General features: G+C 47.6%; 2 protein-coding genes across 2 annotated transcripts in view; one reads left to right on the top strand and one right to left on the bottom strand.

The window, feature by feature from the left end:
• The first annotated feature begins 4,695 nt into the window (after positions 1-4,695).
• On the top strand, positions 4,696-6,265 carry LOC107151835 (cytochrome c oxidase subunit 7A1, mitochondrial). The gene is made up of 4 exons (XM_015497254.2): positions 4,696-4,809; positions 5,394-5,480; positions 5,593-5,677; positions 6,142-6,265. Exons 1-4 carry the CDS (start codon positions 4,795-4,797, stop codon positions 6,195-6,197), a joined length of 243 nt encoding a protein of 80 aa, XP_015352740.1. The 5' UTR covers positions 4,696-4,794; the 3' UTR covers positions 6,198-6,265.
• A 617-nt stretch (positions 6,266-6,882) lies between these two features.
• Capns1 (calpain small subunit 1) overlaps positions 6,883-15,699 on the bottom strand; it is a 9,918-nt gene continuing 1,101 nt past the window's right edge. The window contains exons 3-12 of the mRNA XM_015497223.2: positions 15,638-15,695; positions 14,578-14,611; positions 14,187-14,276; positions 13,960-14,017; positions 13,798-13,862; positions 11,102-11,170; positions 10,923-11,001; positions 10,687-10,803; positions 7,623-7,681; positions 6,883-7,441 (exon numbers count right to left, since the gene is read on the bottom strand). Coding sequence (XP_015352709.1) covers positions 7,415-7,441; positions 7,623-7,681; positions 10,687-10,803; positions 10,923-11,001; positions 11,102-11,170; positions 13,798-13,862; positions 13,960-14,017; positions 14,187-14,276; positions 14,578-14,611; positions 15,638-15,695 — 656 coding nt within the window. The 3' untranslated portion in view covers positions 6,883-7,414. The remainder of the gene's footprint in view (positions 7,442-7,622; positions 7,682-10,686; positions 10,804-10,922; positions 11,002-11,101; positions 11,171-13,797; positions 13,863-13,959; positions 14,018-14,186; positions 14,277-14,577; positions 14,612-15,637; positions 15,696-15,699) is intronic.

Below are 15,699 nucleotides of genomic sequence, written 5' to 3' on the forward strand. Positions count from 1 at the left end.
AAAAAAAAAAAAAAAAAAAGAAAAGAAAAAAGAAAAAGGAATTAATGTCTTTGTCCCAGGAGTGGGTTAGTCATTTTGAGAAAGGATTGTTATAAAGCAAAGCTGCCCTTGTGCTTTCTCTTTCCTGTGTGCTCACCTCCTCTTCTACCCTTCTGCCACGTTATGACACAGCACAAGGCCTCACCAGAAGTCAAGCAGTTAGCTGGCACCATGTTCTTGGACTTCCCATCCTCTTGGTCCATGAGCCAAATAAAATTATGTTCTTTATAAATTACCTTGTTTTAGGTATTTTGTTACAACAACAAAAAATGGACTAAGTCACCAAACTTTAGATTTTTTCCTTGTTTTGGTACTGAGGATTGAACTCAGAGCACTTAACCACTGAACCACATCCCCAGCCCTTTTTGTGTTTTATTTAGAGACAGGGTCTCACTGAGTTGCTTAGGGTTGCACTAAATTGCTGAGGCTATTTTTGAACTAGTGATCCTCCTGTCTCAGCCTCCCAAGCTGCTGGGATTATAGGTAATGAGGGGGCCCCTCGCCACCTCGAAGGAGGGGGCTCCCCCTCTAGGGTGTATACACCATGTTCTAGATAGATTTCTATTTTCTTCCCCAAATGTTGACGCTACAGGAGCAGATTATAAGGAACAGATGGGTGAGTGGGCCCATGCCCAGAAATATCTTCAAGATGGATAGAAGCTAAGAGAAGCACTGAGATCTTACTTATTTACTTAATATACTTATTTAGTACTGGAGATTGAACCCAGGGGCACTCTACCACTGAGCCACATCCCCAGTCCTTTTTATTTTGAGACTGGGTCTTGTCAAGTGATGTGCAATGTGTGAGTGAGTCATCTGCTTCCTTTACAGCCACACTCTCCTGAGGCAGGAGGAACACAAGTTCAAAGTCAGCCTCAGCAACTTAGCAAGTCCCTAAGCAACTTAACCAGGCCCTGTCTCAAAATAAAAAATAAAAAGGTCTGGGGATTCTGGGCATGGTGGTGCATGACTGTAATCCCAGCAGTTTAGGAGGCTGAGGCAGGAGGATCATGAGTTCAAAGCCAGCCTCAGCAAAAGCAAGGTGTTAAGCAACTCAGTGAGTCCGTGTCTCTAGATAAAATACAAAATAGGGCTAGGGATGTGGCTCAGTGGTTGAGTGCCCCTGGGTACAGTCCCTAGTAAATGCCCCCTAAAAAAGTGCGATCCAGAGCTGAGGTTGTGGCTCAGTGGTAGAGTGCTCGCCTAGCACATGCGAGGCCCTGGGTTCGATCCCCAGCACCACATAAAAATAAATAAATAAATAAAGATATTGTGTCCAACTAAAAACAAATATTAAAAAAGAAAAAGTGTGATCCTTCTGCCTCGGCCTCAGCCCCCTGAGTAGCTGGAATTACAGCTGTGCATCTCTCCACCCAGTTATGTCCTATCAAGTCAAAGAACATTTGGATTATATTTCCTTTAACAAATATTTATCAAGTCCACCCATATGCCATGTGCTGTGGGCACAATGGAGTCTAAAGTCACCATATAGATAGGGCTATTCATAGCATTCAGTGGTAAAGTGTGTGCTTAGCATGCTCAATCCCCAGCACCTAAATAAATAAACAACAAAATAAAGTCAACATATAGATACGTAGAGCAACCACACTACCTTCCAGGGTGAAGAACTTAGTTCTTCGGGGTGGAGGCTAGGTAGGTGCAGGATGCCACTTGTCAGGGCCTATTTGTTCAGATTCTTGCCTCTGTGTATAGGCAGGACAACTCTGAAATGAGGATTATGACCTACTTTCAGACAAGATAAGTCAGAGACTTCTTATGACCAGGCTTCATACAGAAAGAGGCTGGGGTTGGGGTGGGGAGTAGGTCTGAGTGAACTTTCTGCTTCTGCAATTTGCTCAGGGTACCTTATTTTAGGGTATTCTGAACCTCAACACTTGATTCTCATCTCTTACCTGGATGAGGGGCACATTTTCATTCAATATGTTCTCTACACTGAAACCTACACTGATCTTTAGACAAAGCCACAGTGAGGTGTTTCAGCCTGGAGAAAGGGCTGTGTTTGACATAATAAAAGATGATGCCCTAGTTTCCAAAATGGCTCCATTATAAGGTGTTTTCAAGGGAAATATTTTGCTTGTTTGTTGTTTATGGTACTGGGAACCCAGCCCTTTTATTTTGAGACAGAGTCTGGCTAAACTGCAGAGGCTGGCCTGGAACTGAGATAGGAATTTGAGAATAAAGGCAAAGATACTGAGTCTCAAAGGAAGTGCCCATGAACCACGAATTCCTGAAAACACCCAGGAACAATTGCACCTCCTGAGCAACATGCCCTTTGTCCCTGCCCAGTAAGATGCGGGCAATACACAGTGCAGAATAAAAGTGGCCCAAAACTATGTAGCTCCACCTCTAGTCCAGCCCCTAGCAACCATCTCTATAAACATTAACACCCCATATCAACAGTTGCTATCACTCACTCTAAAGATATCCTGCATACTCCCTTGAATTTGTATCTATTTTCCTAAATAAACCTCTAAAGACTGGTGCTGCTGAAATTCTTTTCCAATACATATGCCATGACCCTGATGGTCCAGACAGAGTCAAGTTCCCTCTTATCTCTGGGAATTCTGTCAACCTTTCTCTGAAGACATGTCTTCTCCCATGAAAGAACTTGCCGTGCTCTTGCCTCACCCTCCTGAGACACTGGATTTACAGGTATGCACCACCACACTTGGCTCAGGAAAAGTTTGAACAACATGTTATTTTCACCTTAGGCATTGACTTTTAGAATCTACCTCCTCACACACAGGTGCCAGATGTGGTGGCCCACGCCTGTAATCCCAGCAATTTGGTAGGCTGAGGATCGCAAATTCGAGGCCAGATTCAGCAATTCAACAAGACCCTGTCTCAAAATAAAAAATAAAAAAGGGCTGGGAATGCGGCTCATTGGTTAAGTGCCTCTGGGTTCGATCCCTTGTACAAAAAAAAAAAAAAGATAATAATATTAACAATAAAGAGGAATTTGTCACCTCCCTCCTGGAAAGGCTGGCACTCCAGTCCTTGGTATGTAAACAAACCACTCCAAGTTTTGTGTACAAAACCTTAGAGATTCCTCCAAGATTTGGGGCTTCATTGCTTTTTACATGAAGATATTGTTCCACACATCCTGGCACCTATGGGTTAATCCTTGTCCAGGCTGTAACCATGGTCCTCTTGGTGAGATAAGGAAAGTTTTATTACTAAACATGGTGGCACATGTCAGTAATACCAGGAGGGAGGCCGAAGCGGTGACTCAGAGAGGCTAAGTGCAAGTTTGAGGCCAGCACTTGGCAATTTAGTGAAACCCTTAAGAATAAAATGGCTAGGGTAAAGCACCCCTGGGCTCCATCCCCAGTTCTGGGAAAAAAATGTATTACTCTTTGGGTCACCTATGATCCAGAAGGTCATACATGGATCAATCGTTTCTTCTGCAAACTCCCAGTGATCCTGTGACTCAGATGGTAGGAAGCCTTTTGCCCTGAAGTACCCAGACTCCCACCACACACCCACTCTTCCAATGGCCAATTGTCTGCTCCCCTGCCTGCACTCTGTAGGGTAACATTTAAATATGAGATATGATATTGGCATTTGCTTTAAAATACATTGTTTAGTATGGTACAGTGGCCACTTGGGAGACTGAGACAGGAGGATCACAAGTTCTAGGCCAGCCCTGGTAACTCAAAATAAAAAGAAGTAGGGATGTAGCTCCATGGGAGAGTGCACCTGGGTTCAATCCTCAGTACAAAAAAGAAAGAAATCAAGTATAAACACATTTAGACACCCATCTGTAACCCCAGCTACTGGGGAGGCTGAGGCAGGAGGATCACAAGTTCAGGGACAAGCAGTTCAATTTAAGAAGACTCTGTCTTCTTAAAAACATATAAAAGGACTGGGGATGTAGTTTGGTGGTAGAGAGCTTGACTGCTTGACTGGTATATGTGATCTCCTGGGTCCAATTACAAGTAAGAATTTTTTTTTTTTTTGGAGGGGCAGGCAGTGAGGCTGGGAGCATGTAGCTCAGTCAGTGGTGGAGCACCTGCCCAGCCTTATGCACTAGACCCTGGACTCCAACGGAGGAGGAGGAGTGGGGGGAGGGGGGAAGAAAAGGAAAAAGAAAGTGTGTGTGTGGGGGGGGTAGGAATACATATACACACATATGCATACATACACACATATATACTTTACCGCTAAAAATAATGGCCATGGTTTTTCTCTGCAATTACTGTGTAGGCTCAGTTATGCTCTCGTATCTCATATGAGCTCATTTACTGATTTCAACAAACTCTAGGAAGATCCCGACTTGCCCTCGTATTACCAATGCGGAAACTAAATCTCTGAGGTGCAGTCACTGCCCGTACTCGCTCTTCCGTAACCAAACTCCAGGGCATAGATGGGGGGCGGGGAACTGCCCTGGCCCCGCAAACCACCCAAACGTGCATTCCCGGGCGCGGCTTTCCTCTCCTGTTGGACCCACAGAAATCCCGAGAAAGCAGAGGGAGGTTTCCTTCACGGCGCGGGCCGGGCGTGCCTATTGGAAAATCCGATTTGCTGGGCTCCCCGCCCCCAGCGCAGCCCGGGCGGAGGTCACATCCTCAGCTGTCAAGAGCTGGGCGAGGCCAGGTCCCCAGCCAGCTGCCCCGCCGCGTACGCAGGGGGCGTGGCTTGGATTCCCCGGGAGGGGGAGGGCACCAGGAGGAGGGCACCGTGTGTCCTTGGGCGGAAAGGGGAGGTGACTCCAGCCGAAGAGGAGGACGCAGAATGAGGGCCTTGCGGGTGAGGGACCCCAAGGACTGGGCCGGAGCCCCCAACCCAGAAGCCCTTGCCATAACCCGTGACTCCTTAAACATTCCAAGATCTGGGGTCTTGGAACGTGAGCCCCCTTCAGGGTTTGGGACCCTCCTCCAAAACCTAATCTTCTGAGACAGCCAGGACCTCTAACATGGCCCAGATCCCCGGATTTAAACCTCCTTCATTCAGGATTCCCTTTGCATCACTGAGACCCCTACCCCTACTTGGGATTTCTTAGACAACCTAGAAACGTCCGAGGGACCTAGTCTAACCCCCACCCCTCATTATCTCAGGACTTGGATTTCCAGAACAGGAGTCCCCTTTTTGTGTCCTCTTGCCTTCCAGGACTGTCCAGCCAGCCTTCTAACCTTAAGCCGTCCTCTCCAGGCACTAAGACTCTTCTTCCAGGCCTTTCTTGATAGGCCCCTCCTTCCCTGCCCTCACTGGCAGTTGAATCTTATTTTTAGGTCACTTTAGGGATAGACTGGTCCCTGAGTACAGGCCTCACCAGCCCCATTTAGGGATGACCCTCCAGCTGCCTCCAACCCATCCACCTGCTGTACCCTCAGGTCTCCCAGGCGTTGATTCGCTCCTTCAGCTCAACCACCAGGCACCACTTTCAGAACCGAGTGCCCGAGAAACAGAAACTCTTCCAGGTAGGCAGGGTGGGGAAGAGCCAGGGCTGCAGGCTTGGTCTCTGAGCAGGGCCTGGGGTTGAGGTCAGTGAGGCAGCCAGCATCCGTTCTCACTCCTCACTCCCACACTCAGGCGGACAATGACCTCCCAGTGCACTTGAAGGGCGGGGGAACTGACAACATCCTGTACCGACTGACCATGACGCTGACTCTGGGGGGTGAGTGCTGGGCTTGCTGGTCCTGAGCTACCTGTGGAAAAGGGGGCTGGTTCCTGTTGGCATTTGGGCGGGGCCTTTGCTAGTGTCTGAGCTGGGGATTAGCAATTTGGGAAGGGGTTGAGTCCTCAGCTGGCCAGGTTTGGTGGATGGGACTGGAGTCAAGGCTGGCTACTTAGGAGTTGGGTTTGTCTCCGCAAGGGAGCTGGACTAGTGATGGGTCTGGGGCCCAGGTAGAAGCTGAGGACAAAGCCCCTTCTCTGGTCCTGATCAAAGCCTTCAGGGTGGGAGGTGAGGAGTAGGGTGGGGTTCCACCAGGGGTCCTGTTTGGAAAGGGAGCTGACCTCTGAACTGGGGCTGGGATCCAGGATGGTGTTGGGGAACCTGTAGGGGGGCTTAAAAGTGGGAGATGAGGTCTGGAGGGGAGATTAGGGTCTCACTCTGTATCCCCCACTCTCCCATCCCAGGCAGTGTCTACAGCTTGTACTGCCTTGGCTGGGCCTCCTTCCCCCACAAGAAGTGAGACCAAGAAGTTTGGAGGACCTAAGGGACTTGGATAAACATCAATAAATTGGCTTCTTGGGAACCCAACGCAGCTCTGGCCTCTTGTGTGTGTGTGTGTGTCCCAGCCCATCCTCCCACCAGCCAGGAATGTCTGCCCTGTGGATAGTCCATTACCCTGGCCCTTGATCTCCCATGCTGGACCAGGATGTTGCTGATGGCTTCAGACAGCACCCCTGGACTGCTTTTCGGGGTTTGGGGACCTGGAATGGTATCCAGGGGCTTTGTAACCCAGATGGCAGCCCCTCGCCCTGCAGAGACCCACTGAGGGAGGAAACCACTGAGCACAGCCCATGACATAGTAAGAGGCAGAGGGAAGTGATGACAGAGACTGGCTTAAAGAACAAAGCTGAAAGAGGAGCAAACATGACCCTGGGGGGCAGAATCCAGAGGGCACTGACACCTCCTACAAGCTCAGGCTCTGGAAGGAGAAGCAGAGACCACTTGGGCTTTTGGGTCCCAGCCTCAGGCTCCATAGGGCCTGTATGGGATTCTCTGCAAGAACCAGGCTCTGGGCGATATGCAGATCTTGAGGATAGGCATGGAGATAGACAAAACCACCCTACCCCACCTATCCTACTCCCAAGACTTTCTCTTCCCCAGAGCCCAAACAACCCCTTGACTCCCAGAACAGGAGGCAGATCGAATAGGGAGCAGCAACTGAGATACATTTATTTCCTCCTGGGCCTGGCAGGCTGTAAGCAGAGTACAGGCAAAGGCACTGGGGTGTGCAGGCCTGCAATGGCCTGGAGTTTATTTGGCTGCTTGGGTGGTAATTTGAATGAGTGTGCCAGGGTGTGTGGGAACTGGAGTGATCTTCTCAGAACTGAGACAGGGCCTTGGGGCATGGAAGCCACTTGAGTATTTGGCTTGGCACAGATATAGGAAAGAGGTAATGGAGAGTGTGTGAGATGGGTGTGGTGGGGTTGGGTGACCCTTGGGCAGAACATACTAGAATGTCTTAGAGCTTGGGTAACACTCAGGGTATGGCATGTTGGGGCATGATGGGCCCTGGTTATTGCCTAAGAAACTGGGTTTCAAGGACTGGGTGAAGGAAAGGTCTGTGGGTAGCAGGACCTATGAAGAAGTGACTGCAGACAGGCTGGGCCTTGGGAGAAACCCAGGATCTGGGGTGGCTCCAATGGCGAGGCAGTGAGGGGACAGGTCTGGGATTGCCATTCAGGAATACATAGTCAGCTGTAGCCACTGGAGAGAGAAAGGCACAGAGTGAGGAGCAGGGAACCCCAGAATACCAGACCCCCTTCTCTGCCTACACTCAGGGATTGTCGGGAAAATAGGATGGGGGGGGGAAGAGTTCTGAGCTGGTATACAGGGCTGAGGGACAGAGTCTCTCTAAGTACCCACACCTAAGAAAGGGGGTTCTTACCTCCTGGATGTTCACCTGGATTTGTCCAGTGCCATCTCTGTCAAGAGATTTGAAGGCACCTGGAGGAGAAAGAAAGGATACTTTTATATGGGGGATGGGAAGATTATGATAATGATATACTACTCAATGGGATGATAAAAAAGTCATAGCTGGCTCATTTACTCTGTGCCAAACATTGTGCAAAGTGTTTCTCATATATTAACTCATTGAATCCAATTCTGTGAGATAAGTGGTTAGTATTGGAGATTGAGCAGGGCCACTCTACCACTGAGCTACATCCCGAATCCTTTTTTTTTTTTTAGGCAGGGACTCCCTATGTTGCCCAGGCTGGCCTCCTTCTTGCAATCCTCCTTCTTTAGTCTCCCCAGTCATGTACCATCAAGCCCAGTGATTGTCATTTAAAAATGAAGTACAGAGAAGTGAAGTGACATGCTCTGGGTCACAACATAAGAAAGGGAAGAGAGCTGGGGATGTGGCTCAAGCGGTAGCGCGCTCGCCTGGCATGCGTGCGGCCCAGGTTCGATCCTCAGCACCACATACAAACAAAGATGTTGTGTCCGCCGAAAACTAAAAAATAAATATTAAAATTCTCTCTCTCTCTCTTAAAAAAAAATAAAGAAAGAAAGAAAAATAAAGGGAAGAAATTGGGACTGGAACCCCAAGCCTCCCACTAACATCTATGCTCCATTCTCTCCAGTCTCCACCAACAGGATATTGGGGAGGCTCTGCAGACAATTCCCAAAATCTGGTGCGATCCCCACTGCTGAAACTGACTTTAGGTTCCTACCTACAGTTAAACTGATGCAAACAGGGCCACATTGTCTCTTCCCCCACTCACATCACTCACAGCTGTCACCAGGCAGGCATCTACACACATGGTGTCCTGGACACTGCACTCATCACAGTTACTACTGGTCTTCTTGCTAGAAAATCCAAGGGCCATTTCTTGGGCCTTCTCTCTCTCTCTCTCTCTCTCTCTCTCTCTCTCTCTCTCTCTCTCGGTAGTACTAAGGACTGAACCCGGGGCTCTCTACCACTGAGATAAATTATACTTTCAGCCTTTTATATTTCATTTTGAGACAAGGCCTTGCTAAGTTGCCCAGGATGGTGTCAATTTAAGATCTTCCTGCCTCAGCCTTCTGGTAGCTGGATTACAGGTGTGTACCACTGTGCCTGGTTTGGGCCTTCTCATGTATAACTTTGGACATTATATGCCCTATTGTCCACTCCCTCTATCTTCTACTTTTTCTCTTTCAATCTTTTTTTTTTTTTTTTTTTTTGGTACCAGGAATTGAACCCAGGGGCACTTAACCAGTGAGCCACATCCCGAGCGAGCCCTTTTATTTTTTATTTTGAAAAAGTCTTCACTAAGTTGCTTAGGGCTTGACTAAATTGCTGAGATTAGCTTTGAGTTCATGATCCTCCTACCCTGGCCTCCCGCATCACTGCACCTAGCCTCTTTCAATTCTTAATGCACTGTCTACCCTGGGCTCTTGGGAGGCCAAAGGATCTTCCTAAAGCCAAACCTGAGCCTGTCTCTCTCCTGCCTAAAACTTGTCAAAGCTCTCCAATGTCATGGGTAGAGTCTGGTCACCCCTGGACTTGGCATTCACAGCCCTGCATGGCCTGACCATGCCCGTTGCTCCTGCCTCCTCTCACTCTATTCAGTTCAGATCTCAGACAGACCCAAGTTCAAATTCTGATTTTCCAACTTCCTAGCTGAGTGGCTGCAGTTACATAATTTTGCTTTCCTGAATCCTAGGTTCCTCCTCCATAAAATAAGGACAGTAGGGCTGGGGTTGTAGCTCAGTGGTAGAATACTTGCATAGCATATGTGAGACACTGGGTTTGATCCTCAGCACCATATAAAAAATAAATAAATAAAATAAAGTCAATTAATCAACTAAAAATATTTACAAAAAAATAATATGGGCTGGAGATGTGGCTCAAGCGGTAACTCGCTCGCCTGGCATGCGCGGGGTGCTGGGTTCGTTCCTCAGCACCACATAAAATAAAAAATAAAGATGTGTCCACCGAAAACTGAAAAATAAATATTTTAAAAATGTTCTCTCTCTCTCTTTAAAAAAAATAATAAGAATAATAATTTCTACATCTACAGGAATGTCTTAAGGATTCAGTACATTAATGCTCATAAAGCTGGGTGCAGTGGCACGTAACTGTAATCCCAGTGGCTTGGGAGGCTGAGACAGGAGGATAGCGAATTCAAAGTTAGCCTCAGCAAAAAATGAGGTGCTAAGCAACCCAGTGAGACACTTTCTCCAAATAAAATACAAAAAAAAAAAAAAACAGGGCTGGGGTTGTGGCTCAGTGGTCACGTGCCCCTAAGTTAAATCCCCAGTACCCGCCCTCCCCCCAAAAAAGGCTGGGTATAGCTCAGTGGTAAAGCATGTACTTAGCATGTGCAAGGTCCCAGGTTTGACTTCCAGCACCAAAAAAAAAAAAAAAAGAAAAAAAGAAAAGCAAGCCCTCATGACCTAGTCCCTACTTCCTACCAACCCTCCTATTCCCGTGCCCCCCTCAACTACCCGCTCTTCAACATGCTTTGAACTAAGAGTCTACCAAAAAAGCACCCAAAGCACCATTTCCTCTTTCCCTTCAAAGCTTTTACACAGACTGTTTCCTTGGCTTGCAACACTGCTCCCTGCGCTCTCACTACATTCATTTTTCCTCATCCCTCCCTCACATGTGCCCTCCCCTCCAGGGCGGTCTCCCTGACCCCCCGGGCTGTCTCAGGTACCTCCTCATTGTGAAAGGCACTCCCTGGGGCTATCCCCAAGCACAATCTGACCACACTCTCCCCTGAGCTTCCCCTCATAATCCTGATCACTCTGAAAAGGCTCCCCATCCCAGCAGTACCAGTCTCAACTGTCACTGCTTGTGGCTTACTAGTGGAATATAAGCTCTGTAAGGACAAGAACTGGGGCTGTTTCCATCACTGCTCTGCCCCTAGCACTGCACAGCTCAAAGTCAGGCTTAGAGGAAACTTTGGAGAACAGACCTTGAACAAATCCCTGCCCGGGAAGAGAGCTGGAGTGTTACTCACGGAACATGGCATCCAGCCTGACCAAGCAGCTGATGAAGTTGTCAAAATCCATATTTCCTTCCTCATCAGAGTAGCGCCGGATGATCATGTTGTAGAGATGATCATTCAGGCGGAATCCTGAAAATGGTTCAGTCTCTTAGGTGTGAAGGCCATGTGGCCCAACCTACTCTAATTCCCAGGATTCAACTACCTCATCAATCCCACCCCCAACACCATCATGTCCCTGGCAGCCCTACCTGCTGCCTCAAAGGCCCCTGGGAGTTCAGAGCTGCAGATGGTCCCTGATCTGTCAAAGTCAAACTGTTTGTATATGGCCTGTGGAGATAGGATAGGGTCTGATTGAGCATCATGGGACATGGTGCTTCCATGGATTGGGGGTCTTGGGTGCTAGGAAATTTCAAAGACTGCCACTCACCTGCCACTTTTTTATGTTGTTCCACAGATACTTAAATTCCTCGAAGCCCAGCTTGCCTGTGGTGTCACTCTGGCAAGAGGTTGTTAAGAACACCATGACAGCTGTACACAGATATGCATACTATATGCCCTAGACACATGACAATATTATAAATTCAGGAACCTGGACTAAAATGCCAGCTCCCATTCAACATCCATCATGTCACATGGGGTGTGGTTTTATTTTTCATTTTATCTACACATCTTTCTCTCTCTTTTTTTTTTGGTGACTGTGTGTGTGTGTGCGCGCGCGCGCGCACACATTCGCGTGATACTAGGGATTAGACCCAAGGGCACTTTACCATTGAGCTATATCCCCAAGACTCTCTTTTAACATAACCATGGGAAATTATATTGTGCTTCTTCAAACTACAAATTCTTCACCTAAAAAGAATTATGTCCTCATTTATATATATGATCGACATCGTGCTATGGCGTGTCAATGCCAAAACCATCAGTTTTCAGATTAGGGTCTGTGGGGGAACAGGTTGAAGATTAGAGGCCAGAGATCACAGCTACCCTATGCCCTCATGTATGGTAGGCAAACACCAGACCGACCACTGATATATATCCCTAGCACTCTCTGCTACATTTCCCCCTAGTACTAAGATCAAACCCAGGGCCTCATGCAAGCCAGGCAAATGCTCTACCATTGAGCCACATCCCCAGCCTTTTACATTTTATTTTGAGATAGGGTCTTCCTAAGATGCCCAGGCTAGTCTGAACTTGGGATCTCCTGCCTGTCTACCTCCTGAGTCATTGGGATTATAGGTGTGTGCCACTGTGCCTGGTTTATAAAATTTTAGATAGTACCTTGATTTAATATGTGTTAGGACATGTAAAAAACAGGCATGGTGGTGCATGCCTGTAATCCCAGAAACTTAGGAGGCTGAGGCACGAGGATCATGAGTTCAAACCAACTTCAGCAATTTAGCGAGGCACTCAATAACTTAGCAAGACCCTGACTCAAAATATTAAATAAGGGCCAGGGATACAGCATAGTGGTAAAATGCCCCTGGGCTCAATCCCTAGTACCAAAAAACAGAAATAAAAAACCCCTAGTGTCTTAAAATTTTAACAAGTATCTGTTAGGAATGTAGCTCAATGGTAGAGCACTTGCTAAGCATGTGTGAGGCCCTAGGTTCACTCCCCAGTCTCTCTCTCTCTCTCTCTCTCTCTCTCTCACACACACACACACACACACACCCCAAAAACTGAATGAGATATTGATATAAAGCCCTTAGCTTAGGGCCTGGCATTTAATAAATTCTCAAATAACAACAATGGTTAAGACTTATTAAGTTACTTAGTATATTCCAGATATTGTGGTAAGCTATTCAGGAACATCACTTTTCTCACTAAGTCCTCAGAACCCCAGCCCTACCTGGATTACTTCCAGAGAAGAAAATAGATTCAAAACTGAAAAGTCAGAGTCAGATCACAGTAACAGCTGATGTGTATAGACCACTTATGCTATACACTGTGCTGAATCAATCTTTTGCATATAATTCCAGTGTCAGTCATCATTTTTTCTTTCTTTCTTTTTTTTTTTTGGTACTAGGGATTGAACCCAGAAGGGCTTTACCATTGAACTATGCCCTCAATCCTTTTATTTATTTTGAGTCAGTGTCTCACTAAATTGCTGAGGCTGGCCTTGAATTTATAATCCTCCTGCCTCAGCTTCTGGTGTAGCTGGGTTTACAGATATGCACTACTGTGCCCATTTTGCAGGCAAGAAAACCAAGGCACAGAGAGGGTCAGGAACTTGCTAAGAAGTAGAGCTGGTATTGTTTCACCCTATGGAATATATGTATAATCATGATGTGAATTCATATTTATATATTGCCCTATGTTCTAGGTGTGCCTGTACCCAAGATCAGCTAGTGACATGGTCACATATTTAGTGCTGGAGATTGAATCCAGGGACTCATGTATGGTAAGAAAACACTGTACCACTGAGTTACATCACTAGCCCACATGCACTTCTGTGTATATGCTTCATATACCACATCATATGTGGTATATGGCATGTGTTGTGAATTTATGTACATGTAAGTGTTATCAGCTTGGATTCTCAAGCTCAAAAGTCCTGTGTCCAAATTCCTATTCTCTCATTTACTCTTCTTTATAATTTCAGACAAATGTTTGCTTCTCTTTGAGCCTCAGTTTCCTTACTTATAAAATGTAGTATAATAATTTTCCCATCCATCAGGGTGTCTGTGAGGTGCAGACAATTAACCTAAGTAAAGTGCCAGGTGATGTTATTTATTGCTACATGTCTCTGGGGTATTTTCTGATACATGCAAGTTCATGTCACTGGGTATGAAAGCAGTCCCAAACATACTCTCAGAAAATTCCCCTTAAGTCAGGCCTGGTGATGCACACCTGTAATTTCAGCAACTCAGGAGGCTGAGGCAAGAGGATTATAAGTTCAAGGCCAGTCTCAGCAACTTAGTGAAGCTCAAAGCAGCTTAGCAAGACCCTGTCTCAAAAAATACAAAAGGTTGGATGTAGCTCAGTGGTAAAGCATCCCTGGGTTCAAGAAAGAAAGAAAGAAAGAAAGGGTAGGGGGGAGAAGGAGAGAGAAAAAAAAGGAAAGAGAGAAAAGAAATTCCCTCTTTATCCATGTCCTTCCCTAGTCTGAGCCCAAAAGGATACATCCATCACAGCCACCATGCTTCGACATGTGTCAATGCCAAAACCATCAGTTTTCAAATCAGGGTCTGTGGGGAACATGTTGAAGATCAGAGGCCACAGATCACAGCCACCCCAGCACCTAGGCCTCTAAACCTGCCCCATGCATTGACCCTGGACACTCACGGCGGGTCACGATCTTGTTGAGAATGTTCATGAGTTCCGTGGCACTGACCTCCATATCCTGAGGGCAGAAATTAGGGGCACGTCAGGGGAAGACTGAAAGGGGTCTAGATGGGTTATGAAGGAGAACGAGAACTTTGGGATTGTCAATCAAATATATGTGTACAAGAATAGTCCAAGGGAAAGACATGGAAGGATTAGGACAGAGCCAGGGTCCCCAGGTTACTTACATCTCCAGCCAGTTGGGCAAAGAGTTTCCGGAACTGCCGGACCTCCTCACTCTCGTTGGCCTCAATGTTGGAGTAATGGGTGCGCGGGGGCTGCAGAGGGAGAAGATCTCAGAGGAGATATGGGGAAGGGTACCTTGGCTCCCCATACCCAAGCACTGCTGGTGAGAAAGTGAGTGGGCCAGGCAGCCTAAAGATCAGAGGACAAGCAGTGGTTAGTGAACAGGAAGTATATGTGGCACGGCTGAAACCCATGGCTAGTTTGGGGACTTGGCAAGGGAGGGACTTAATGACAGAGAAATTTCATAAGAGGGGGAGGGGAGGCTTATTTATAGGAGCAGGGATGGAAAAAGCCCAGAAGAAGCGGGGTCTCTGGTTGTGGAGGGCCGCTTACCGGAGGCTCGGGGTTGTACTGTGCAGCCGCCTCGCTAAGAGGAGATAAGGAGGAGTTAGTGCGGGAGGGCGGGGCCTCCAACGGGCAAAGCCCTCAGAATCTCCAACGCCAACCCCAACCCCGAAATCCCAACCTCCCACCCGCCTTACCTGGTCCCTTCATCTTCATCTGTCCCTGTCTTCACCTACCCCAATCCACAGATCCCTAGTTCTGCCTCTCCTCTCACTCCATCAGGCCAGCCACATCCCACAGTCCCACCCCCACAGTGGAATCCATTCCTGCCAAGGCACATCCATCCAATGGCAGATGTCAGAATCATCTTGGTCCCACTCAATTGTCAACCTGAAATCCTGCCCACTTCATTCACAACACCCCTTCAAAGACTCTTTTCACAAAGGCTCTGCCCTGGCTTCCCAGGGCTTAATCCTCCTCAGGTCCTATCTTCCCAGGACCCTTCTCCATCACTTCTGAATGTCTGTTTTCCCAGCATCCTAACCCAGATCCGTTAGGCTCTATTGCTTTGAGGGTTCACTGCTTGTTGATGAAGGCTAATTAGGCATCAACAGACAACCTGCCCCACCCTGCCAGGGCATTTTTCTCTGTGAATGTAACCAGTTCTCTAACAGGCCCAGCTCCTTCTTGGCCATTTCCCCTATTCCATTAGATCTTGACCTCTCCTGGGCCCACTAACTCACCTAGGACAGCAGATTTTACCTATGTCAAGTACCGCCCCTACTAAGTGTCATCCAGACTCATTGGTTTTCCTCTAGAACTTTAATTTCAAGATTATCTACTAAAAGCTGCACCTTCCATTAAGTACCCCCCTCCTCCACCAGCACCAGACCGGCCCCCTTAGAGCCCACAAGTATTGACCCGCATAAGGGGACCACGCCCATGACAAGCCCCGCCCCCACAAGGTGACATCAGCCTCATTAGGGCCCTCTTCTTAAGGCCATCTTCCTGCCCAGGCCAGCCCACCCTAATTCAAGCGCCCCGACCACTCTCCACGTTTATCCCATTCTATGCGTGTTGGACCACGCCCCTCCAGACCCCGCCTCACCTGATAGCGCTAATGACTCCGCCCAAGATGCGCATGGCAGTTCCACCGCCTCCACCACCTCC

This window comes from Marmota marmota, unplaced genomic scaffold, assembly GCF_001458135.2.
Source record: "Marmota marmota marmota unplaced genomic scaffold, marMar, whole genome shotgun sequence".
NCBI classification, from domain to species: Eukaryota; Metazoa; Chordata; class Mammalia; order Rodentia; family Sciuridae; genus Marmota; species Marmota marmota.